Below are 19519 nucleotides of genomic sequence, written 5' to 3'. Positions count from 1 at the left end.
AGTTAATTTCTTTTCAATGAAGATTTTCCGCTCAAAAACATGTCATCTGAGTACTGGAGTCCAGTCGATACTTGAAAGATTTTACACTCAAGTTTTGTACAAAATTAAAACTATGAAAGAGAATCAAGAAGAATACTACCTAGTTTCTTAAATAGTTCATAAACACAGAAAATAAAGTTGATAACAATCCCCACATAGATGAAACAGCAAAGAACTACCAACTTAAAACTATTAGTAGGTAAAGGCCAAAATACTAACAGCCGCATAATTCCTAAAAGATTAACAACAAAAGGAGCTAAAAGATTGACAGTAAATAACTATATAAAAGCCAAAATACTAACAGCACCATAATTCCTAAGAGATTAACAACAAAAGGAGCTAAAAGATTGATAGTAAATACTACAACTGTGTAGAACAAACTTCAGTGTGATGTTTTAGTCTTCATCATCAGTCCATAGCTGCAAAAGATAACAAATCCTCTGTAACAATCAAGGTAGGAAAATATATTATTTACTAAGATGTTTTAGTACGTGCAAAGTTTTTGCAAAACCAAAAAAAGATAAGAGACAATTTGCTTGATTTTTCTCTTGATTTAATACACCATTACATTGTTGTCAAAGTTAAACAGTAAGTACAAGCACTACAACAAAAAATGTCTATTACGTCAAGTGTTAATACAACAAAATATGTATATAGTAGTTTTAGACAAAATATTGCATCTACAAGTTAAAATTGTTGCAATAGTAACTTAAAAGTGTTAAATTATTGCATCAACAATAATAAGTTGCAATAACTTATAATTTTCAGCTGCAATAGAAGCTTTAATATATTAGACAAAATTGTTGCAATAACTTAAAATGAAAGAATCATTGCAATAAATTGATACCAATTGTTTTTGCAATCTATTGCAACGAAAATTTCGAATAAATAGCTTATTGCATCAAAGTTACCATTGCAATAATTTGATATTAATCCTTTTACAATCTATTGCAATGACAAACACATAACTGCAATGAATATATCATTGTAATAACTTGGTATCAATTATTTCATAGTCAATCGCAGTGACAAAATGAATTAATTATCTATTACAATGAAGATATCATTATAGTAATTTAATCCGATTTATTTTGTTCAATTATTTGCAATCTATTACAAAAAGTTTTGTGAAGTAATAGTCTATACTTACAAGATTTTCAAAATAGTAAATTGTTTATTGTAACTATATATATATATCATCGCATCAAAGTTATTATTAAAATATTTGGAGTTTATTGCAACAAAAAAATTTTGTTGCATAAACCTATTACCTCAAATTTTATTACAACATCTTGTATCAACTATTGCAATGATTTTAATGTTATTGCAATAGTTTTTTTCGTTGCAATAAACATTTTTTCTTATAGTGAAGGCATCCAAAATAAGCACACGCGTATAGGCTTCATACTATACTAAACAAGGATGTAATAAACAATATATGACATCAATCTACAAGCATACTGATTACACTACGCAGGAATCAAAAGAGGTTTTTTAGTTTCTGTTATAATTAATTGACATTGGAACAAACATTTTAAACTAGTAGAAGCTGGAAATGGCTACACTACGTTGGAGTCAAAAGAGCTTTTTTTGTTTGTTTCTGTATAGTTAATTGACAATGGAACAAACACTTTGAAGTGATAGAAACTGAATATGGATATAGAGGATGGAGCACATTTGACCATTTAAATATCTGCAAGAATTGAAAAATAGTACCTTTGAACAAATCTTGAAACTGTAAATAACCAGGATAAGCATGGGTCGCGCGCTGCCTGGGCGCGGCCTGGGTCGTGATGGGTCGCGCACGGTGCGCGTCCTAGCCAGGAAAAGCTGACAATGGAGAAGCAGTACCATCCTCCAAATCAAACAACCCAGTGTCATAACCAGGATAATCATCCCTACCACCTTTGCTGAACGAATCTTCAGTGAAATACACACAATTTGCCTTGCATCCAACGTAATCCTTAACTGAAACACAGAAAGAACAATCATCACCCACAAATAACGCTAAGTCCCCCAAGCTCTTCACCTTAACCCACTCGCACTCTTCCTCATTCAACTTATACACCATCAAATAAAGTGGAAAATCACTACTGTCGCTATCAGAATCCACACGCTCATCCTCAAACATTTCCCTTTCCACATCATAATCCTTGTCCACCAAAAACAACTCATTTGGGGACTTCACCAAATACTTGAACTGACCACCATGTCCAAACCCAAAACGAGGTAAAGGATGTGTAACCTTTTTGATCTTCATAGAAGAATCCACGGAAATAGCCAACCCAGTGATATCCACAGCATAGAACTTTCCCTTATAATAAACAGCATCATCATAAAGAGCACTCTCTCTTCCATCATCTATGTTAGTCCACTTCTTATCACCCATTTTCCACACACCAAGTTTTGCGCCAATGTGAACAGCCATGACTGCAAAGTCCTAATCTTTCTTCGAGTCCGACGCTACAACTTTCCTAATCCTGATGGATTTCATTTCGTTAAAATCAATCTCATCTGAATTTTTCCCAACAGCAACAAACTCAAGCCCACAAACTTTACTCACCTCGGAGACCTTATAGTCGAGCAAGTTCAAAACTTTAGGCAACTTTTGGTTCAGACCCTCAAAAGCAAACCTTGAAAGAGGCTCCTTGAGAAGGACTTTAGTGTTGGGTTCATTTGAAGAAGTTAAAAACTCGATTTTGATCAACCAGGTCTTGGTAGTGGAGTAATAAGAGTTTGAGATTTTGGTGATGGGTTCGATGGAGAAGATTGTGGATTCTTTGAGAGTGAAGTGGCCACGGCGCTTGGGGTTGAGACGAGGGTTTGGGCCAATTGGGAAGGGAAGTTTGATGAGAGGAGGCAATGAGGTTTTTGGTGGGAGAGGAGTGGAAGAGCGCCATGTGGTGCAAATGGCGCGAAAATGGAGAACATCGGTTCGAGTGTCGATGCATTTTGCTATCTTTTCGAGTAGGTCTCAATTGAGACCTGACCATTGGGGTGAGTTGCTGTTGGTGGCGGTGATGGTGGTGGTTTTTCCATTTCGATTTTCTCTCCCTCTCGAGTCTTTGTTTTTGTGTTAAAGTTCGACCCTCTGTGATTTTGAGCCCTTGAAAGATATAGAAGGGAAGCAAAGCAAATATATAGGCGGGGCTGTAGCCTTATGTTGTGGCGTGGATTTGGTATGCGTGCGTGCATGCATGCATGCGTGTGAAGAGGGACGTTGGTGAGAGAGTGATTAATATAAGGGAAAGAGAGATGCTGCATCTACAATATTTTTACAACAAATCATAGATGATTAGTTGTTGTTGGTTCAAATTTCAAACCAACGTTAAGATTACTTTTTTGCCCTAACAATAACAACTAGTAACAACTTGCCAGTTAGGATTTGTTGTAAAAATATTGTAAAAATGTCGTAGACATATCATTTCTCTAAAAGAAAATGCTAAAGGTAACAACTATTAATACAAACTTCTTTTTTTTTTATTATAAATTGTTGATTACTATTTGGCTTTCACATATTTTAGTATAACTAATTGCTAATCCATGTGATGCACAGAACAGTTAAATTTAAAATCACATATATTTTAAAAAAACAAAATAGAGAGTCATGTATAATTTAAAATAGTTTCTCATAAATATTGTATAGATATCAACCAAGTATGATGCATATTTTAAATAAAAAAATAAAAAATAAAAAAAAGACCTTAATAGTGGGCGGTGGCTGCTTTTGTTTTGTTATTTATCCAAAAAAAAAAATTGATAGGAAATGAACAAATAAATTGTAGTAGAATTTAAATAGTTTCTCATAGGTATTATATAAGTATCAACAAAGTAGGCCGCATATTTTAAATAAATAAAAAAGACCAAACTTTGTCTTCTAATTCTCATATGCACCAACACTACACCACCACCATATGTATAGAGATTATTACACGCTCTTGTTTAGTTTCTTATCAATGTGAATTGCCACTTTTAATATGAATAATGCACCTTCTCACTCCATATTATTCTACTAATCAATCCGAGATTCCAAAATCAAGTAGGAAAAATCTAAACCATTCCCATATGGACTTACTTCTCCTTTAAAAAAATAAAAATAAAAAATACCTACAGACTATATCACAACATTAATATAAAATTGATTATTGATGATAGGAAATTTGTGGTTTTGATGGTTAGGGATAAGCTCTTCTTCTTGTTATTGATTACAATTTTTTTTATAGAGTTGTTTTTCCAAGATCATATGAGGGTTCTATATATATATAACATACATAGTAATACAAATTACACAAACGTTAGAGAAAATTTGATTGATGAAATTGTTAATTATTAAATCAAAATTATGATTAAATTTAATGTTTTAATCGTAAAAAAAAATTATAATTAAAATTTTCACATGTAGATTTTTCATACTAATAAACTCACTCACAAGTTACAACAATAACAATATTATAAAATAGTAATCATAGAGAGTTAGAGGATGAAAGATGACAGCATGTCCTTACCTCTGCATTTACTCTGAGCAACTCCATGGATACAACATTACAAAGTGATCTCATGAAGTCCCGTACCCTCTTTGCCAAATCTTCAATTTGCTGTGTGTATTTTCTTTGTGAAAATTTGAATGAGTATGAAGGGTTTTGACCTTGGCAGGGGTTTATATTTGTTGAAATTTTTGTTATAGAATTTTAGTTGAAGTAGAATTTTCAAACTCTTGAAACATATATTTAATAGAGTTTTACTTAAACTAAACTATTGTAACACTTGATAAGATACTTACACGTCGAATAGAAATAATAAATATATAAGATATAAAACCTAAAATAAAAAGAAAAAGAAAATAATGGTGACGTGGAAAATTTGGGGAGATTCAGAGATTTCGATTTAATATATATATATAGATTATTTTATACAACAAACTATGAGTGATAGAGAAAAAATAATGGGTTAATGTGATAGTGAAATTCAGGCTAATCACAATCTACCGTACAAGATAGATTAGTATTATAACAAAATATATGTGAAAATGTGTGGTATTAGTATTATTGCATAGTGAATATTGGTGGTTGCTTTCGGCTTGCATTACATCTAATTTGGACTTAATGGTTGATGCTCTAAGTGTTGGGTGCACTGCACCATGGGTCCAGCCCACTTGTAATAGACTTTAATGAGCTTGTCTTTCTTGTCTTTCAATAATCTTAGTTTTTCTTCATCGTGTACAAAAGTCTGAAAGTTTAAGTGAACTTGCTGGAGAAGCTTGCCAAAAAGAGGAGTTGAATTGTTGAAGTCATCTTTGTTATGTACAAAAGTCAAGGTAAGTAGGTTGCATTTATTGTGAATTGATATCAAGAGAATGAAAGGAAGAAAAGAAGAAAAAGTTGAAGAAATAAAAGGAATGCCATTCGGCCATTTGGTGCAGAAGAGAAGAGTGAAGAGAAGTCTCAGTGAGTGAGACTATGGATAGTGCAGTTTTGAAGTACTGCGTGAGTGAGAGCAAGCAAAAGAGAAGAGAAAAATGTGAGAGCAAGCAAAAGAGAAGCGAAAAATATAGAGAGCAAGAGAAAATTGTGAGAGATACATAGTAAGGAAGAGAGTAGTGAGTGAAAAGAAAAAGAGAGCTTTTTTTCTTTGTACTTCCACATAAATTTTTGTGTTTTTGTGTGGTTGTGTTTCCGTAATACTTGTCGAAATTTATTCTCACTTAGAGCATTCTCATCAAAAATGCTAAAATGCTAAAAATGTTATTAATAACATCAAACACCAAAAAACAATCTACATCAAAGATGTTAAATCTTAAAACTTTTAACACCCAGCTACAATGAGCTGCCATCATAGATGACAGCTCACTGTAGCAAAAATCTCAAAACATAAAATACTTTTTTATTAGGTTTCTCTCTCTTTCTCAATAAAATATAATCTCTCTCTCTCTCCCTCTTTTTTTTTTTTTTTTTTTTTCTCTCAATCCAGTCTTAGCTTTCTTCCTTCTTTGTTTTTTTTTTTCTTTTCTCTCTCTCTCTCTCTCCAGTGTCACTCTTCCCCATCTCTGGGTTCATGGTCGGCATTCTTGAGTTGGCATCGGCTTTCTTGGCTGGAGATGAGATCAGAGAGGCTAGGCCACTGGGGTGGTGGTTATTTTTGTGGCTAGGGTGGGTTTTGGCTAGGGTTTTGTGGTGGGTTTTGGGTGTAGAAAACTAATTTGAAGAATGGAAGATGAAGGGAAGGGCGATGGGTGGTGTTGCTTGATGGGTCTCGTTGGGTTATTGATGGTGGTTTTTTTTTTTTTTTTTTTTTTTTAATTTAACTTAGGTTGTTGGGTAACGGTGGTGGGTTTGTGGTTGGTGTGCCGTGGGTTAAGGCAAAGAGAGGATGAGAGGGAAAAGTGGGTTGGTGTGCTATGATAGGTGTGCTGTGTGGTTGGTGTGTCGTGGGTTGGTGTGCTGTGGTTATGCCATGGGTGGTGTTGTGGGTTGAGGCTGGTGGGTTGCATTTAAGGCTGGTGGATGGTGTTGTGGATTATGCCGTTGATGGTGCTGTGGGATGTGCTGTGGGTTTGTGGTGGCTTGGGGGGTGAGAATAAAAAAGAATAAAGAATGATAAATAAATAATATTTTAATGAAGTGGTAAAAAAAATAGAAGTTTTGATGTTAGGTGTATTGAAAAGTGAAGTGTTAAATGCTATAAAGTTGGTTTTTTAGATGTTAAATGCTAAAATTTTTAAAATCTTTGATGTGAATGCTCTTGTGGAGGGTGAGCTCTCTTGGAAGGTACTGTCCGCTTTGGGTTCAGGTTTGACCCTCACGGTTTTGTCCCACATCGAGAAACTACACCTCCCACCTTCTAAAGGAGCTCACCCTCCACAGCTCTTATATAGAATTTTTCCTAACACTAATGGGGTTTAGAGATGGGTAAAATTGGTTTTTGGGATGTGAGGGCAATATCCATGTGATAGGATTTGTAAATCGGAATATGGGGCTGTGGGCAGAAAAACTCCATTGAGATAAAAGGGGGTGAGTCGTGAGTGATGCTTCATGCTTGTTTATAGGTGTTTTTCAAATTTGTTTTTAGTACCACTTGACGAATAAATTATGTGGGATTCATTAAAGAAAAAAAAATGTTTGATTCATTGTTTTCGCAAAATCATCTTAAAATTTATTTTCCACAAATATTATGTAGATGAACTTTTGAGTATCTTTTTGGTGCTTTTGATATCAATTTTCTATTCTCTCAATGAGATGGTGGAAACTTGTGATAAAAATAAAAAAATTAAAAAAAAAATTAAAAATTAAAAAAAAAAAAAAAAACCCAAACATAGAATTATATTGCAAAAACTTTTTTTCGGAAAGAAAACATTAGAAAAAGTTTTGAGAATAAAAATTCTCAAAAGTCAAAACACAGTTTTCAATATTTTATAGAACATTTTTTTGTTGTTGAAATTTGGTACCAAACATATATTTATGATGTTACCTAATAAGATGGGAAGATTTTAGTTTTTCGAATGAACATATGGTTTCATTATAGACAAAATTTTCCATAATTTTTTTGGGTAAGTTTATAAGACAATTTTAGTGTATTAAATGACCTTATAAAATTTTCTTTAAATGTTGTTTTCTGTTATATATGATTCCATTTGGATGGTAAGAAGCATGGTTTTTAAGGGCATGTTTAGTAGACTGTAATAAACATTATAATGTAATAGTTATTCTTATAGTTTGGTTATTTTTTAGTTTGATTATGTTTTATTACAAGGGATAGTCATTCCTTATAAATAACTATTCTTCAAAATGAGAAATAACGATTCCTCTTTAAAAGGAGAAATTATTAGGTCCATCAGAAGGACTGCTAACGTGGTCCTCCTTGACCAATGAAATGATACCATCTATGCAAATATATGTACAAGCTTCCTAATCAGTATAAAGAATAAAAAAAATAAAAATTACTAGATGATGTCACATTTGCATAAATAATAGCATTTTATTGGTTGAGAGATCAGGAAGGACCACGTTAGCAATCCTCCTCGCAGATCTAATAATTTCTCTTTTAAAAGGGTTGTATTAGCTATTCCTTAAAGTGCAATAATTTCAAAATTTAATATATTTCCAAATAAACAAACTTTTCATGTGCATTTAACAATTATAAAAATAAAAAATCATAAAAAAATAACACATATCTCTTTTAAATTTAAAAATAATAATTTTTAAAGAGATATAATTATATGAGTAAGATATTTTCTAAAATAATCTTAAGTTTTATTCTAATGTTATAACTCACAACCAAACTTATGAATAGGTTTAGTTATTACATTACAATATATTTTATTCCTAGTAATAAATATTACAATCTCTGTTGTAATCCTCATTCAATGTACCAAACATACCCTTATGATCCGTTTAGATTGAAGAGAAGGGAGGAGGAGTAAAGTAGAGTAGATTTGTCCCAAAATTAACTTATTTTTAATCAACCCTACTTTACTCCCCTTCACTCCCCCTCCTTCCCTCCTTTATCCAAATGGGTCCTAAGTTTAAACAAGAAGAGGTATTGTACCTATGCAAATAGCCAACTAGGTAAATAACACCTCTTCAATCAATTAAACTCTTGGGAGCTTGTGGAACAGAAAGCAAAATTAGGGAACCTAGATACCATCACTCCTTCATTTGATGAGGTGAACTTTGATGTAGCTGTAAGGGAAGAAAAAGCTTGTATCACAACAGTGATCAAATATCATAAAGCCGAGTGCCTAGTTGCTTGGACTATATTCACAGAGGTAATTGATCCTCTAATTGTAATGCCAAAAGATGCATTATTGTTGCTAACAAAAGTCAAAGAATTGAGATACCAATTTGTCACATGCAAAGGGGATGCTCTCAATGTTATCCTTTCTCTGCAAAGCTCCACTAACTAGCTGCATTGAACAATTGAGCCTGTCCTTAATGAAAGATTCCCTTAGTCCATTTGGATTGAAGGGGAGGGAGAAGGAGTAAAATTGGCCTATTTTCAGTTAACTCTACTCTACTCCCCTCCACTCCCCCTCCCTTCCCCCCAATCCAAATGAGCCCTAAAGTCTTTCTTTAATGTGTATTCATAGACCATGGTTGTAGAAATTTGAATTTTTTTGGTTGGCAATTTGGCTAGATAGGCACATTTTGTAATAAGGAGGAATGATTCCCATCTCTACTATTCCTGATGATTGTTTTTGTTGTTGAGATAGAGATGAACATTAAATCACATTATAACTAGATTAGCTAAACAAGTCACATGATTATGAAGTAAGCCATGTTATAAATATATATATATATATATATATATATATAATCTTTTAAGTTATCACATATTGGGTTGGAGAATCTTTCTTCCGAACTGGATTTTGCCAATGAAGTGTGAAAACAAATTTAGTACAATTTTGTCTAGATCTAGCCTAATTTGTTATAACCAAGTTGAGACATAAACAAGAAACTACTAATTACCCAAATTTTAAATGGTTTTTTTTTTTTTTTAAATCCTATTCTACTATGGAACTATTACTCCCTCCGTTCCACTTTGTTTATCCTGTTTGAAAAATCAAACTTTTTAAGGGAACATCATTTATTATCTTGTTTATCTTTTAAAAATGTATAAGTTTTCAAAACTACCCTTAAATAAATTTATCAAAAAATTGAATTAGTAAATTAATAGGGGTATAATAGGAACATTAGTAAATTAATGACTTTTATTTTTAGAAACAGGACAATATTTTGGGACATCCCAAAATGGAATAAAGGACAAACAAAGTGGGACGGAAGGAGTACTATTTAGTACTTACTACTATGAGGATCATTAATTTCAATTGTATATAGTGGCAAATAAGGTCTAGCCCATGCATAGGGGAAGTTGAATATTGATGAACCACATTAATCATAAGTAACTGACCCCTCGATTCCATTACATCAGTCCTCGCACACAACACAATAAGTTATTCAAACACATCACACTCGAACACATACCTATAGTGACATCCTAAAGAATTTTTTTAAAAAAATTCTTAAGCAATTAATTTTTTAATTATAAATTAAATCACTAAATTTGACATGTTTTCATTTCTGTCCCTTTAGTTTCAATTTTTTCAATCGTGTTCTTTAACTCCCATCAACTTCCAACGTAACCCATTCGTCCACCTCCGTCCAATTTACGATGTTAAATCCACCAAAACAACATTATTTTGGTATTTTTTCTAGGAAAATGCTAACGAGTGCTCTTAGGACACTGGTTAAAAATCTAGTTAAAATAAGTTTTTATGAGGGAAAAAAAAAAAACAATTAATGTTTTGACAGCTTTTTTCATTTCCCATAAAAATGATGTCAAAACTTTCCTAAAATGGATGGTTAATGAGTGCCCTTAGGGCACTCGTTAGCATGACCCTTTTTCCTATAGCATTACATCCCACATAATTAAGAAACTAATGGTTAAAGAACCTTTATGTAATACTTACACTAGTCTACCCAAAAAGAAGTGAAAGTTCACGGGCATAAAAAAATAATAATAATAAAACTCACAATATTTTATTTTGATTTTGAGTTGTGAGGGGTCAGAGTGTAATATTTTAAAATTTCCAAAAAGAAAAAAAGAATAAGAACTGTAATACATTCTTTTTTTGAATTGATGACTTTGGATAAGTTTCCACCTCATGATAAATATACTGTTCTCAGACCCACTAACAATTTTGAACATATGACTCAATCTTCATTATTTTTGTAAGGAATTGATAGATTTTGGGTTCAATTGACGAGAAATGCTTACCATTATTGAATTTCAATTTCACATTCCTGATTTAGCATGAAAAGAACTCTCTTCTCTAGACTTTTATTCCTTCTTTCTTTCACTGTGAAAATTAATTAATGTAACATTACAAGTTAAAACGTTTAAAATGGCATAAAGCCCCAAGCTTCACTAATCAATATATGTTCTTTTCTTTTCTTTTCTTTTTGAGAAATTATCAATATACGTTCCTTAGTCCATCTTATACTCTACCACGTGAAATCCCTTTTTTCCTTTCCAACATAATCAAAAAATTAAGAAAAAATATACACATAACAAATTGCATTAGATAGAGCATAATAAACTAATATACTCTTAGTGACATATGTGAATTTTGTTCATAATATGATATCAAAAAATTAAGAAAAAATAAACACATAACAAATTGCATTGCATTTGTTAGAGCATAAGCTAGAACTCTCTTATAAGTGGCATATGTGAATCTTATTCATAATATGATATATCAAAGAGTTTTATACTTTATACATTGAGATTATTGAAGATTAGAAATTCAATTGAGAGAAAATACGCAGGGAATGGCTAAATTTATTTTTACTAATCAAGTGCGGCTAGTTTATGGAAATTTGTAGGCCGAATCGATGATGGTACATCACTAAAATGTAACCCAACTACTACGAGCTTAGAAGCAGCTTGTGTGGGATGGAACTGGTCCCAGAACCAGAACAAATATTGAGTTCGATTTGGACAAAAGTTGGAATCTTGTCGGCATTTAAACTCAGCATTGAGCTTTCCTTTTCCACAGCACGCTTGTTGGTGCTCAAACTCTACAAATTTTGGATAAATGGAAAAACCTTAGATTTATATATATATATATATATATATTATTTTTACGAATAATTTTCCACGTAATAATTTTAGAAGTTCTTCGGCAAACATAGTGATCATTTGGATACAAACGTGTTTGCATTTGTGTTTGTGCTGGCGTTTTTTGTGTGGGTTCCATGCATTGTTTACGGAACCTGCAAGTATAGATTTCAGTAAATTTTTCTTTAAAATTAGGTCTCACAACACTATTCACATATTTAAAAATTATTTTGCTACAGTATTTTCAGTTTTTAGCAATAAACGGTATTCAAACGACAAACATACCTATAATAAATTAATTATTTTGTCCAAAAATATCATTGAAACTGTAGGGACACGTTTTGTAGCCCAAGCTCAAGATGTATGGGATCTTGGCCCAGTGAGCCCAGTACAATAAATTTGTAGAGAGTGGGTCGAAAAACTCGGCCCTAATGAATTTGACAACGGCTAGTATGAATTTAAAAGTAATCAAGCAAGAACAAGGAAAATAGAACTGAATGAATTCACTGTCTGAGGAGGTATTTTTTCATACAAATCAATTACAATTAGGTACAAGTATAGTTCTGATGGCTACAGTGTTCTTTCTATATGTTTTTGATCCCCTCCTCATGAAGGGTCTCTTACATTATATAGCTTCATTTGGATCATTTTGACCCTACACTTGTCGATCATCTAGGACCTTACTTAAGTGCTTGTCCCATCAAACACCATCTTTACTGTTCAGGGGTCTTCTCCACATAAATGCGGTCAAAAAAATAACTGCAGTGCATTTTATACAGTGGTAGCAGCTTTTCCTTAAATATTTCTGAGTTCCCATCACTCTTATACGTGCATGATGCACGTCCTTATCGCTGGAGCTTCCTAGAAGGTCACCTTGATTGTTGGAATATAGATTTGAGCTGTATTATCACGTTCGAGGAGATATTCCTCCTCGGACCACCCTCCCATTCGTATTTTGCTCATTAAGTCATGGGTCTGAACCATTCATTATTATTCGTTCGCCCTCGGACTACTGATGTTCTCAGCCAAAGCCCAATGCTCAATATATGATTTGGGCCCTTAATCCTACAGAAACAAAGACCAATGTTTCACAAGTTAATAATTTATAAAAAGCTACCACCACGCATCATTGATGTGGTGGTCACTCTACAAGTATAAATGCTTGTGGGTGTTGGGGGTAAGGATCGGGGTTCAAGTCTCTAGAAGGAAACTTCACACACATATACACTTAGATTAAGTTAGAGTAGAAATTATATCTTATTGTATTAAAAAAATTTTATAAAAAGCTAGCATCACATAAAATTATATAAAACCAAATACTTAAGAAAACTGTGATTTTGTTTCTCTATATCATTAAGTATGAAAAAAAATTTCATGAAATTTGTAAGGAAACCATTTACTTCAATTAAAAATGCTTATGCCTGATTTTGTCAAAAAAAAAAAAAAAAAGTGAATTAAAAGTCATTGCAAGTATTGCAAGCTATCACCAATCATGTAATAAAATTTGGAGTAATTGTAAAATCTCGCATTATTATTGTTGTTGTTGTTGTTGTTGTTGTTGTTGTTGTTTTTTGAGAGGAAAGCTTACGAGATGCAAGAGAGCTGTTCAATAAAATTTTTGTCAAATCAAATGTGTTTCCCAGTCAGTACTTCATCCCTGGGAACTCTGAGCTTAAATTTTTCAAGAGGCCTCCGAGTTCCTTATTGAACACTTGTGCATAATCATTCAAGCCCTCCATACACCCACCACCAACAGTGTCATTGAAAGTACGTAGATGTGGGCAGCACCCAATTGTTGACAAACCAATTATGCCAAATTTTTTTGCTCCAAGGTTTGAAAGATTCTGTCGTTGGGGCAAAAAAAAATTTGAGATAAAAATTAATTAAGAAGAAGAAGAAGAATATATAATGCTTCCAAAAGATGCCTTTCATTCAGGCTTCAAGTTCATCTTGGGTGTAAAATTTATGTGGAGCATTTGTCAAAATCACTCAAAATCTATTTTAGCAACTTGAACTATAAAAACCATGCTATATCAAAAGTCTTATATCTAAAAATTTTTCACTTTTAGCTACAGTTAACTCTTATAAATAATTTTTAATTCTCTCACCCTCTTTCTATTATCATACTCTTACTTTCACTCTCACTGTAGCAACTCTTATATTATTTTACTGTGTTGTTTATATTATTTTAATGTGTTGAATGCCAAAATAAAAGGCGAAAACCAAATTTTCGTCCCTATATTTTCACGTGATTCCACTTTGGTTCCTAACTTTTTTTTCCACCACTTTTAGTCCCTATCTTGGAAAACGCGTCTCGTTTTTTTCCTTACCGTTATATCATAAACGAAAATTGCACAGGTGGCAAATGGAGTGCATTGTTGGCACACTAAAAGCTGATGTGGCCATTAAAATAATAATAAAAAATGCCACATCAGCGTCTAAATTTAAAAATAATTAATTAATTAATTTTAACTAAATAAAAAATCAAAACTAAATTATAAACTAAAAATCATATGGATTGAGATCTAAATGTGTCTTGAACAAGAACACAAACCCAGATCTAAGAACACAAACCCAGAAATTAAAGGAAAAAAAAAAAAACACCGTGAAAACTGAATTTTCAGCACTCCCTCATCCTCACTCGCTCCCTCACAACAAAACCCTTTCTTTCTCCTTTTCTCTCTTTTTCTCTCTCTCTTACGATCTCCTTCAACCCATTCTGCCCTCCTCCGTCTTTCCCTCACTGTAAGTTTTGACTTTTGTGAAATTTGGGTTTGGAATTGGTGAAAGTTATATGGGTTTTGTGGCTTTTTTCTTCTAAGCGTAAATATGAGTTTATTATATTTAATGAATTGTTATGGTTTTTTTGTGTGATTTTAGAATTATTTGTTCAATTTAGTAAATTTAAGTTCTTGATTGTTGATTTTGTCAGGTTTGGATGATGATTATGAGCAATTTGTTGTTAGGGATTCTTTGATTCTAAAAGATCTTGGTCGGGTTCAGCAAAAGAAAATAAATTTTGGAGTTTTCCTCTTTTTGAATTTTTGTTGTTGTTTATGTTTATTCGGACAGTAGAAAGGTTTCACCTAAACTTAGACAGAAACGATCCTTCGTGGTTGTTTGGTTCCTCAGAAAAGCAAAAGAAAACTGGTTCCTAAGAAAAGCAAAAGAAAACAAATTTTCAGTTTTGGAGGGTTTTTTTTTTTTTTTTTTTTTTTTTTAAATTTCTGGGTTTGTTTTCTTAGATCTGAGTTTGTGTTCTTGTTGTTCTTGTTCAAGACATACTTAAATCTCAATTCATGTGATTTTTGGTTTTTAATTTTTAATTTTTTTTTAATTTAGATGTTGATGTGGCATTTTTTAATGCCAAATAACATTTTTTATTATTATTTTAATGGTCATGTCAGCTTTTAGTGTACCAACAATGCACTCTGTTTGTCACCTTTGCAATTTTCATCTCTGATGTAATAGTAAGGACAAAAATGAGATGTGTTTTCCAAGATAGGGACTAAAAGCGGTACAAATAAAAGTTAAGGACCAAAGTAGAAATCACATGAAAATGTAGGAACAAAAATATGGTTTTCGCCAAAATAAAACTATTGATGTTGAGTATTTCGTAAAGTGAGGTGGTAAAATAGATAAAATAGGTTTTTGAAGTGCTAAAACTAAAATTTTTAGCTCATTTGATGTGAATGCTCATGTATATATCTATTGTCTTGTTAAAATATAAGAAACATAAAGGATATATTAATGCCCACAATCGAATCCTTACAAGCTACAATACAAAAAATAAATAATAAAATATAATTAAAATAATTTTTTTATTGAAAAAGAAACTTATAGCAAGTCATGATTGATAAGTAATTATTCGATACCATAGAAACAATTTGGTAGAATTCATAATATTCATGTGAGAGGAGGACAAATTTGGATTATGAATTGCACACAAATAATGTTGGTCATAATATTCAAAATAATTTTTTTTTAGATTAAAGTATACTTTTGTCCCTTCAATTTTAGATTCACTACAAAAAATGCGCTTTGTAGCTACGTTTTTAGGGTCTATAGCTGCGTTTTTCAAATGCGGCTATAGCCCTCTTTTTTTGTAGTGGTTACGTTTGAAAATTTTCATTTTAATTCTTCTTCTTTTCTTTCCTTTTTTTTTTTGGTTGAGAAACTTCATTTCAATTTTTCATGTTCAATTCTATTTTCATATTAGCCTTGTTGTCCATCTCCATTAGTAATCATTAAATGCCACTTTAACAGTCAAATTACTAATGGAAAAGAACAAGAAGATGAACATGAAGAGTGAAAACAAAATCAAACATGGTCAAAATGTTTTTTTTTTTTTTTGGAAATGTAAAAGGCTAAAATGAAAATAATTCAAAATTTTAAGAGAAAAAATGTGATTTAATATTTTTTTAATAGTATTATTATTGAGAGTTTGAGAAGGTGAATTTTTAATTGATTGAAAAATTACGGTTTGGAAAGGAGAGAAAAAAAAACCCAATATTATAGAGGTGGAGAAAAAGAAGGTAGGCAAACATAAACCTTTAAATAATTTAGTCGGTAATCCATGCAATATATATAATTATTAATAGTTATTTATTATGATTTTTTTCATTCTATCATTAAAAGAAAATATTATTGGAAAAAAAAAAGAGAGAAAGTAAACACTAAACAGGAACAAACCTTTAGATGAATTTGGTAATTATACATTAGAGAGGTCATATAGCCTTGAAGCTCTTGCTCGGTGTGAGATACGTTAGGGGGAAAGAAAAACTCAAAGATGTCATTGCCTCCCACGCTGAAGATAAATAAGGACTTCTGAATCAAGGTCTCGGCAGCCGCATCCCCACCCAATATTTGTGAGATATTGCTGCGAACGGTTGCGAATTGTTCCACCTGTTCTCCCATTGGAATCACCCTTTTCTGTGGGGGAACAATTTTCAAAGTTAATTTATTTCGTTAGGTCCGATTAGTGTGTGATCTGAGTTTGTGTAATTTGATTGGGATTTAAGAGCTTTGTAAATGCTTTGAGAGTTTGTCATTTATGGAAATAGAGAAATGAATTAAGATATTTGAAAGTTGCAAACAAATTGTTAGGATATCTCATGTAAATTAAACTTTTAATATTTATGATTGAGAATTAGGATTAAAAACCTCAAATCCTTCGTTTCCATTATTGTCAAACTTCCTGGCATTTCAGTAAAGATATCTAACATAAAATGATAAAATATATTTTATGTACAATGATAAAACCTTAAGTATATATTAAGAAATTGTTAGGGTCATATTTTCTATGTAATTGATTAATTCTTTGACAAAGCGTACTTTACTTGTAATTGAGTAGATCTAAGTAGGGTTTAATGTATCAAGAAGTATGTTGTTCAAACATATCAAGTGGTATCATTAAAAACATGAAGTTTGATCCAAGAAACAAGTGAGGAAAAGTTATTTCATTAAAGCTCAACACTAGTTGCTATCGAGGATTAATGAAGAAGCTCGACACAAGCTCAATCTATCAAGAATTATGATTCTAAATTTCTCAGATCTGAACTTCGGTCTATGATAACTTGAATAATTAGGGTTTCTCTCTCTACAACCCTAATCATATATGATGCTTATTTTATAAGTCATCAAGTACGAAAACAGAGACCTAAAACTCATATATTCTATGTGAAGCTATTGCGTTTGTGCACCTTAGGATTTTGTAACTAAGTGCTTCTTGATCTTTATCGCCAATGAAGTGAAGAATTTTGCAGCCAACAACAATCAATCAAGTTGCTAGAGTTAATCACATACTGGGATCCGTGTAAAGGAGTTAGTCACAAATTGAAGATTTGTGCAAAGTGAAGAAGCCTACTACAAGATCAAATTCAATTGGGTATTAAGTAAAGGTTCAACTGTAGGTTGGTATTTTATGATAGACTAGGGTAGTAGTAAGATTTCTCATACTTGTAACCGTTTGATTATTGATTAGTAGATTCTTAGGAGTGGTGTTCTGAAATTCACCCAGTGCGATTTTTGACTTGCGAGAGGTTTTCTCCATTTGTCAACAAATCACCGAGTTATTTATTTTCCATTGCATATTAGTTATTTGGTGATTTGTTGGTGCCTCCACGATTTACATGTAATTTGACTTAATTAATCAACTTAGGTAATTTTTTTTTTTTTGAGAAAAAACTTGAGTAATTGAATTAATTAATCGGAGTCAATCTATTTTAACTCAAGAGAAAGAACATGTATATTGTATAGTTTAATATATGTTTTTGTCCTTAACATAAGCATTTTATAATAAATGCTTTTTTTTCTTATATCTTATATATAAAATTATATTAAAATAACATAAGTATGTTACTAAATTAGAATACATTAAAAGAATTAATTAAATAACTTGAACATATTTAGCTGTTCTTTTACTTTTCCATTTTTTTCGTTTAAATTTGTAATATACCTGTACATCTATTTCTATTTACATATTTTAATTTTTGTGTTTTTCCTATGGTTTGCAAAGGGTTTTCTTAACATTAATTTGAAGAACAAGAAAGATGGAGCTGACAAACTTTTTTCCGGTATTGATAAGAAGTCCGGATCCTCCTGAGGCGAAGTTAGTACCATTGAGGATGCTCTCGTTCAGATTCTGTAGCTGCTGCTTGTGAACAAATGAGAGAAAAGGTGGCGGGCTCTCACTGTAACCCAAATTTTGGACTAAACCAGCAGATTACGTAACAATAATAAGATCAAAATATCAAAATCTTATACAAAAAAAATGAAAAAACAAAGCTCTAAATATATATAATCAATGGTATCAATAAATTATTGATTATCACAAAAACTTAAAACCGTAAAAGACAAAAGTGAATGTATTTATTTATCTAATATTCTTGCATGTATACATAGAACGAGTTTCTTCTAAGGTGATTCACTTAAGATAATGATCAAATTAGCCCATAGGGTCTTTTGGGTGCATGCATGATCTGATAGAACTAAAATAGCACTCAAAACCACCTATTCTGATATTATAAAAGTATCAGTTGCACTAAAAAGTTTAAACTTGCTAAGAAATGATGAACTTAATCACTTAATTATTATTTTAACTCTTACCAATAAAATCGATAGTGTTATAACCATTGCTAAACCTTCCTGTTGGCTTAGCATCAGGATAATCAATCCCATTGAAAAGCATGTCGGCCTTAGCTCCACACTCTGGTATGTAATTATTTGTCCCTACATCTGCGGTAGAGTCCCCAAAGACAAAAATAGTCGGCACCACAGGTTGTGACACAGTTTGGGACACAAGCAAACCAACCATGGGCAGAGTCATGGAAAAAGAAAAGGAGAATGAAATTAATGTTTTGGCCATCTGATCAATATGGCAGAGGTGATTCTTAAAAAGCAATTTCAGTCTAAGCTTGATTATCTACTTACATGCTTGATAGAGCAAATTTATAAGTAGTGAGTGTCAAAAAAAGACAGCGTTAAGAATTGTTTAAGGGGTCATTGTCCAAAGTTCCAGTCTGTATATAGGCTATTTTTCTGAGAAAAGTTTGGAACCGTATAGAGGCATATAAGAACAAAAAGGTTGATCAGGCGGATTGTCCAAGTGATACAATCACAGACCATTTTGAAAAGCACAATTAATCTAAATATTTAACTACCTTTTCTTGCCCCTGCCTTGTCAAATGCATGCGACCAAACTGAGTCTTATATGTTGCCATTGATGTTAAGCACTCTGCATTTTCAATTTGATATGTATACATTTATCTGATGGCAATAGGCTTCATAAGCACATACCCCTCTCCCCTCAACCCAAAGCAGACGAAACTAGGGCCTAATGATAAAATTCATCAGCATCAAATTACTC

General features: G+C 32.0%; 1 protein-coding gene across 1 annotated transcript; it reads right to left on the bottom strand.

Annotated features, from left to right (window-relative positions):
* Positions 1 to 1855: 1855 nt before the first annotated feature.
* On the bottom strand, positions 1856 to 18967 carry LOC126689574 (putative F-box protein At5g60060). The gene is made up of 3 exons (XM_050384813.1): positions 18760 to 18967; positions 18271 to 18363; positions 1856 to 2469 (listed from the first exon to the last, which is right to left on the bottom strand). Exons 1-3 carry the CDS (start codon positions 18965 to 18967, stop codon positions 1856 to 1858), a joined length of 915 nt encoding a protein of 304 aa, XP_050240770.1.
* Positions 18968 to 19519: the final 552 nt, after the last annotated feature.

This window comes from Quercus robur, chromosome 6 (genome assembly GCF_932294415.1).
Source record: "Quercus robur chromosome 6, dhQueRobu3.1, whole genome shotgun sequence".
NCBI lineage: Eukaryota > Viridiplantae > Streptophyta > Magnoliopsida > Fagales > Fagaceae > Quercus > Quercus robur.
The sequence above is the reverse complement of the archived record's forward strand: the minus strand, read 5'-3'. Positions and strand labels throughout refer to the sequence as shown.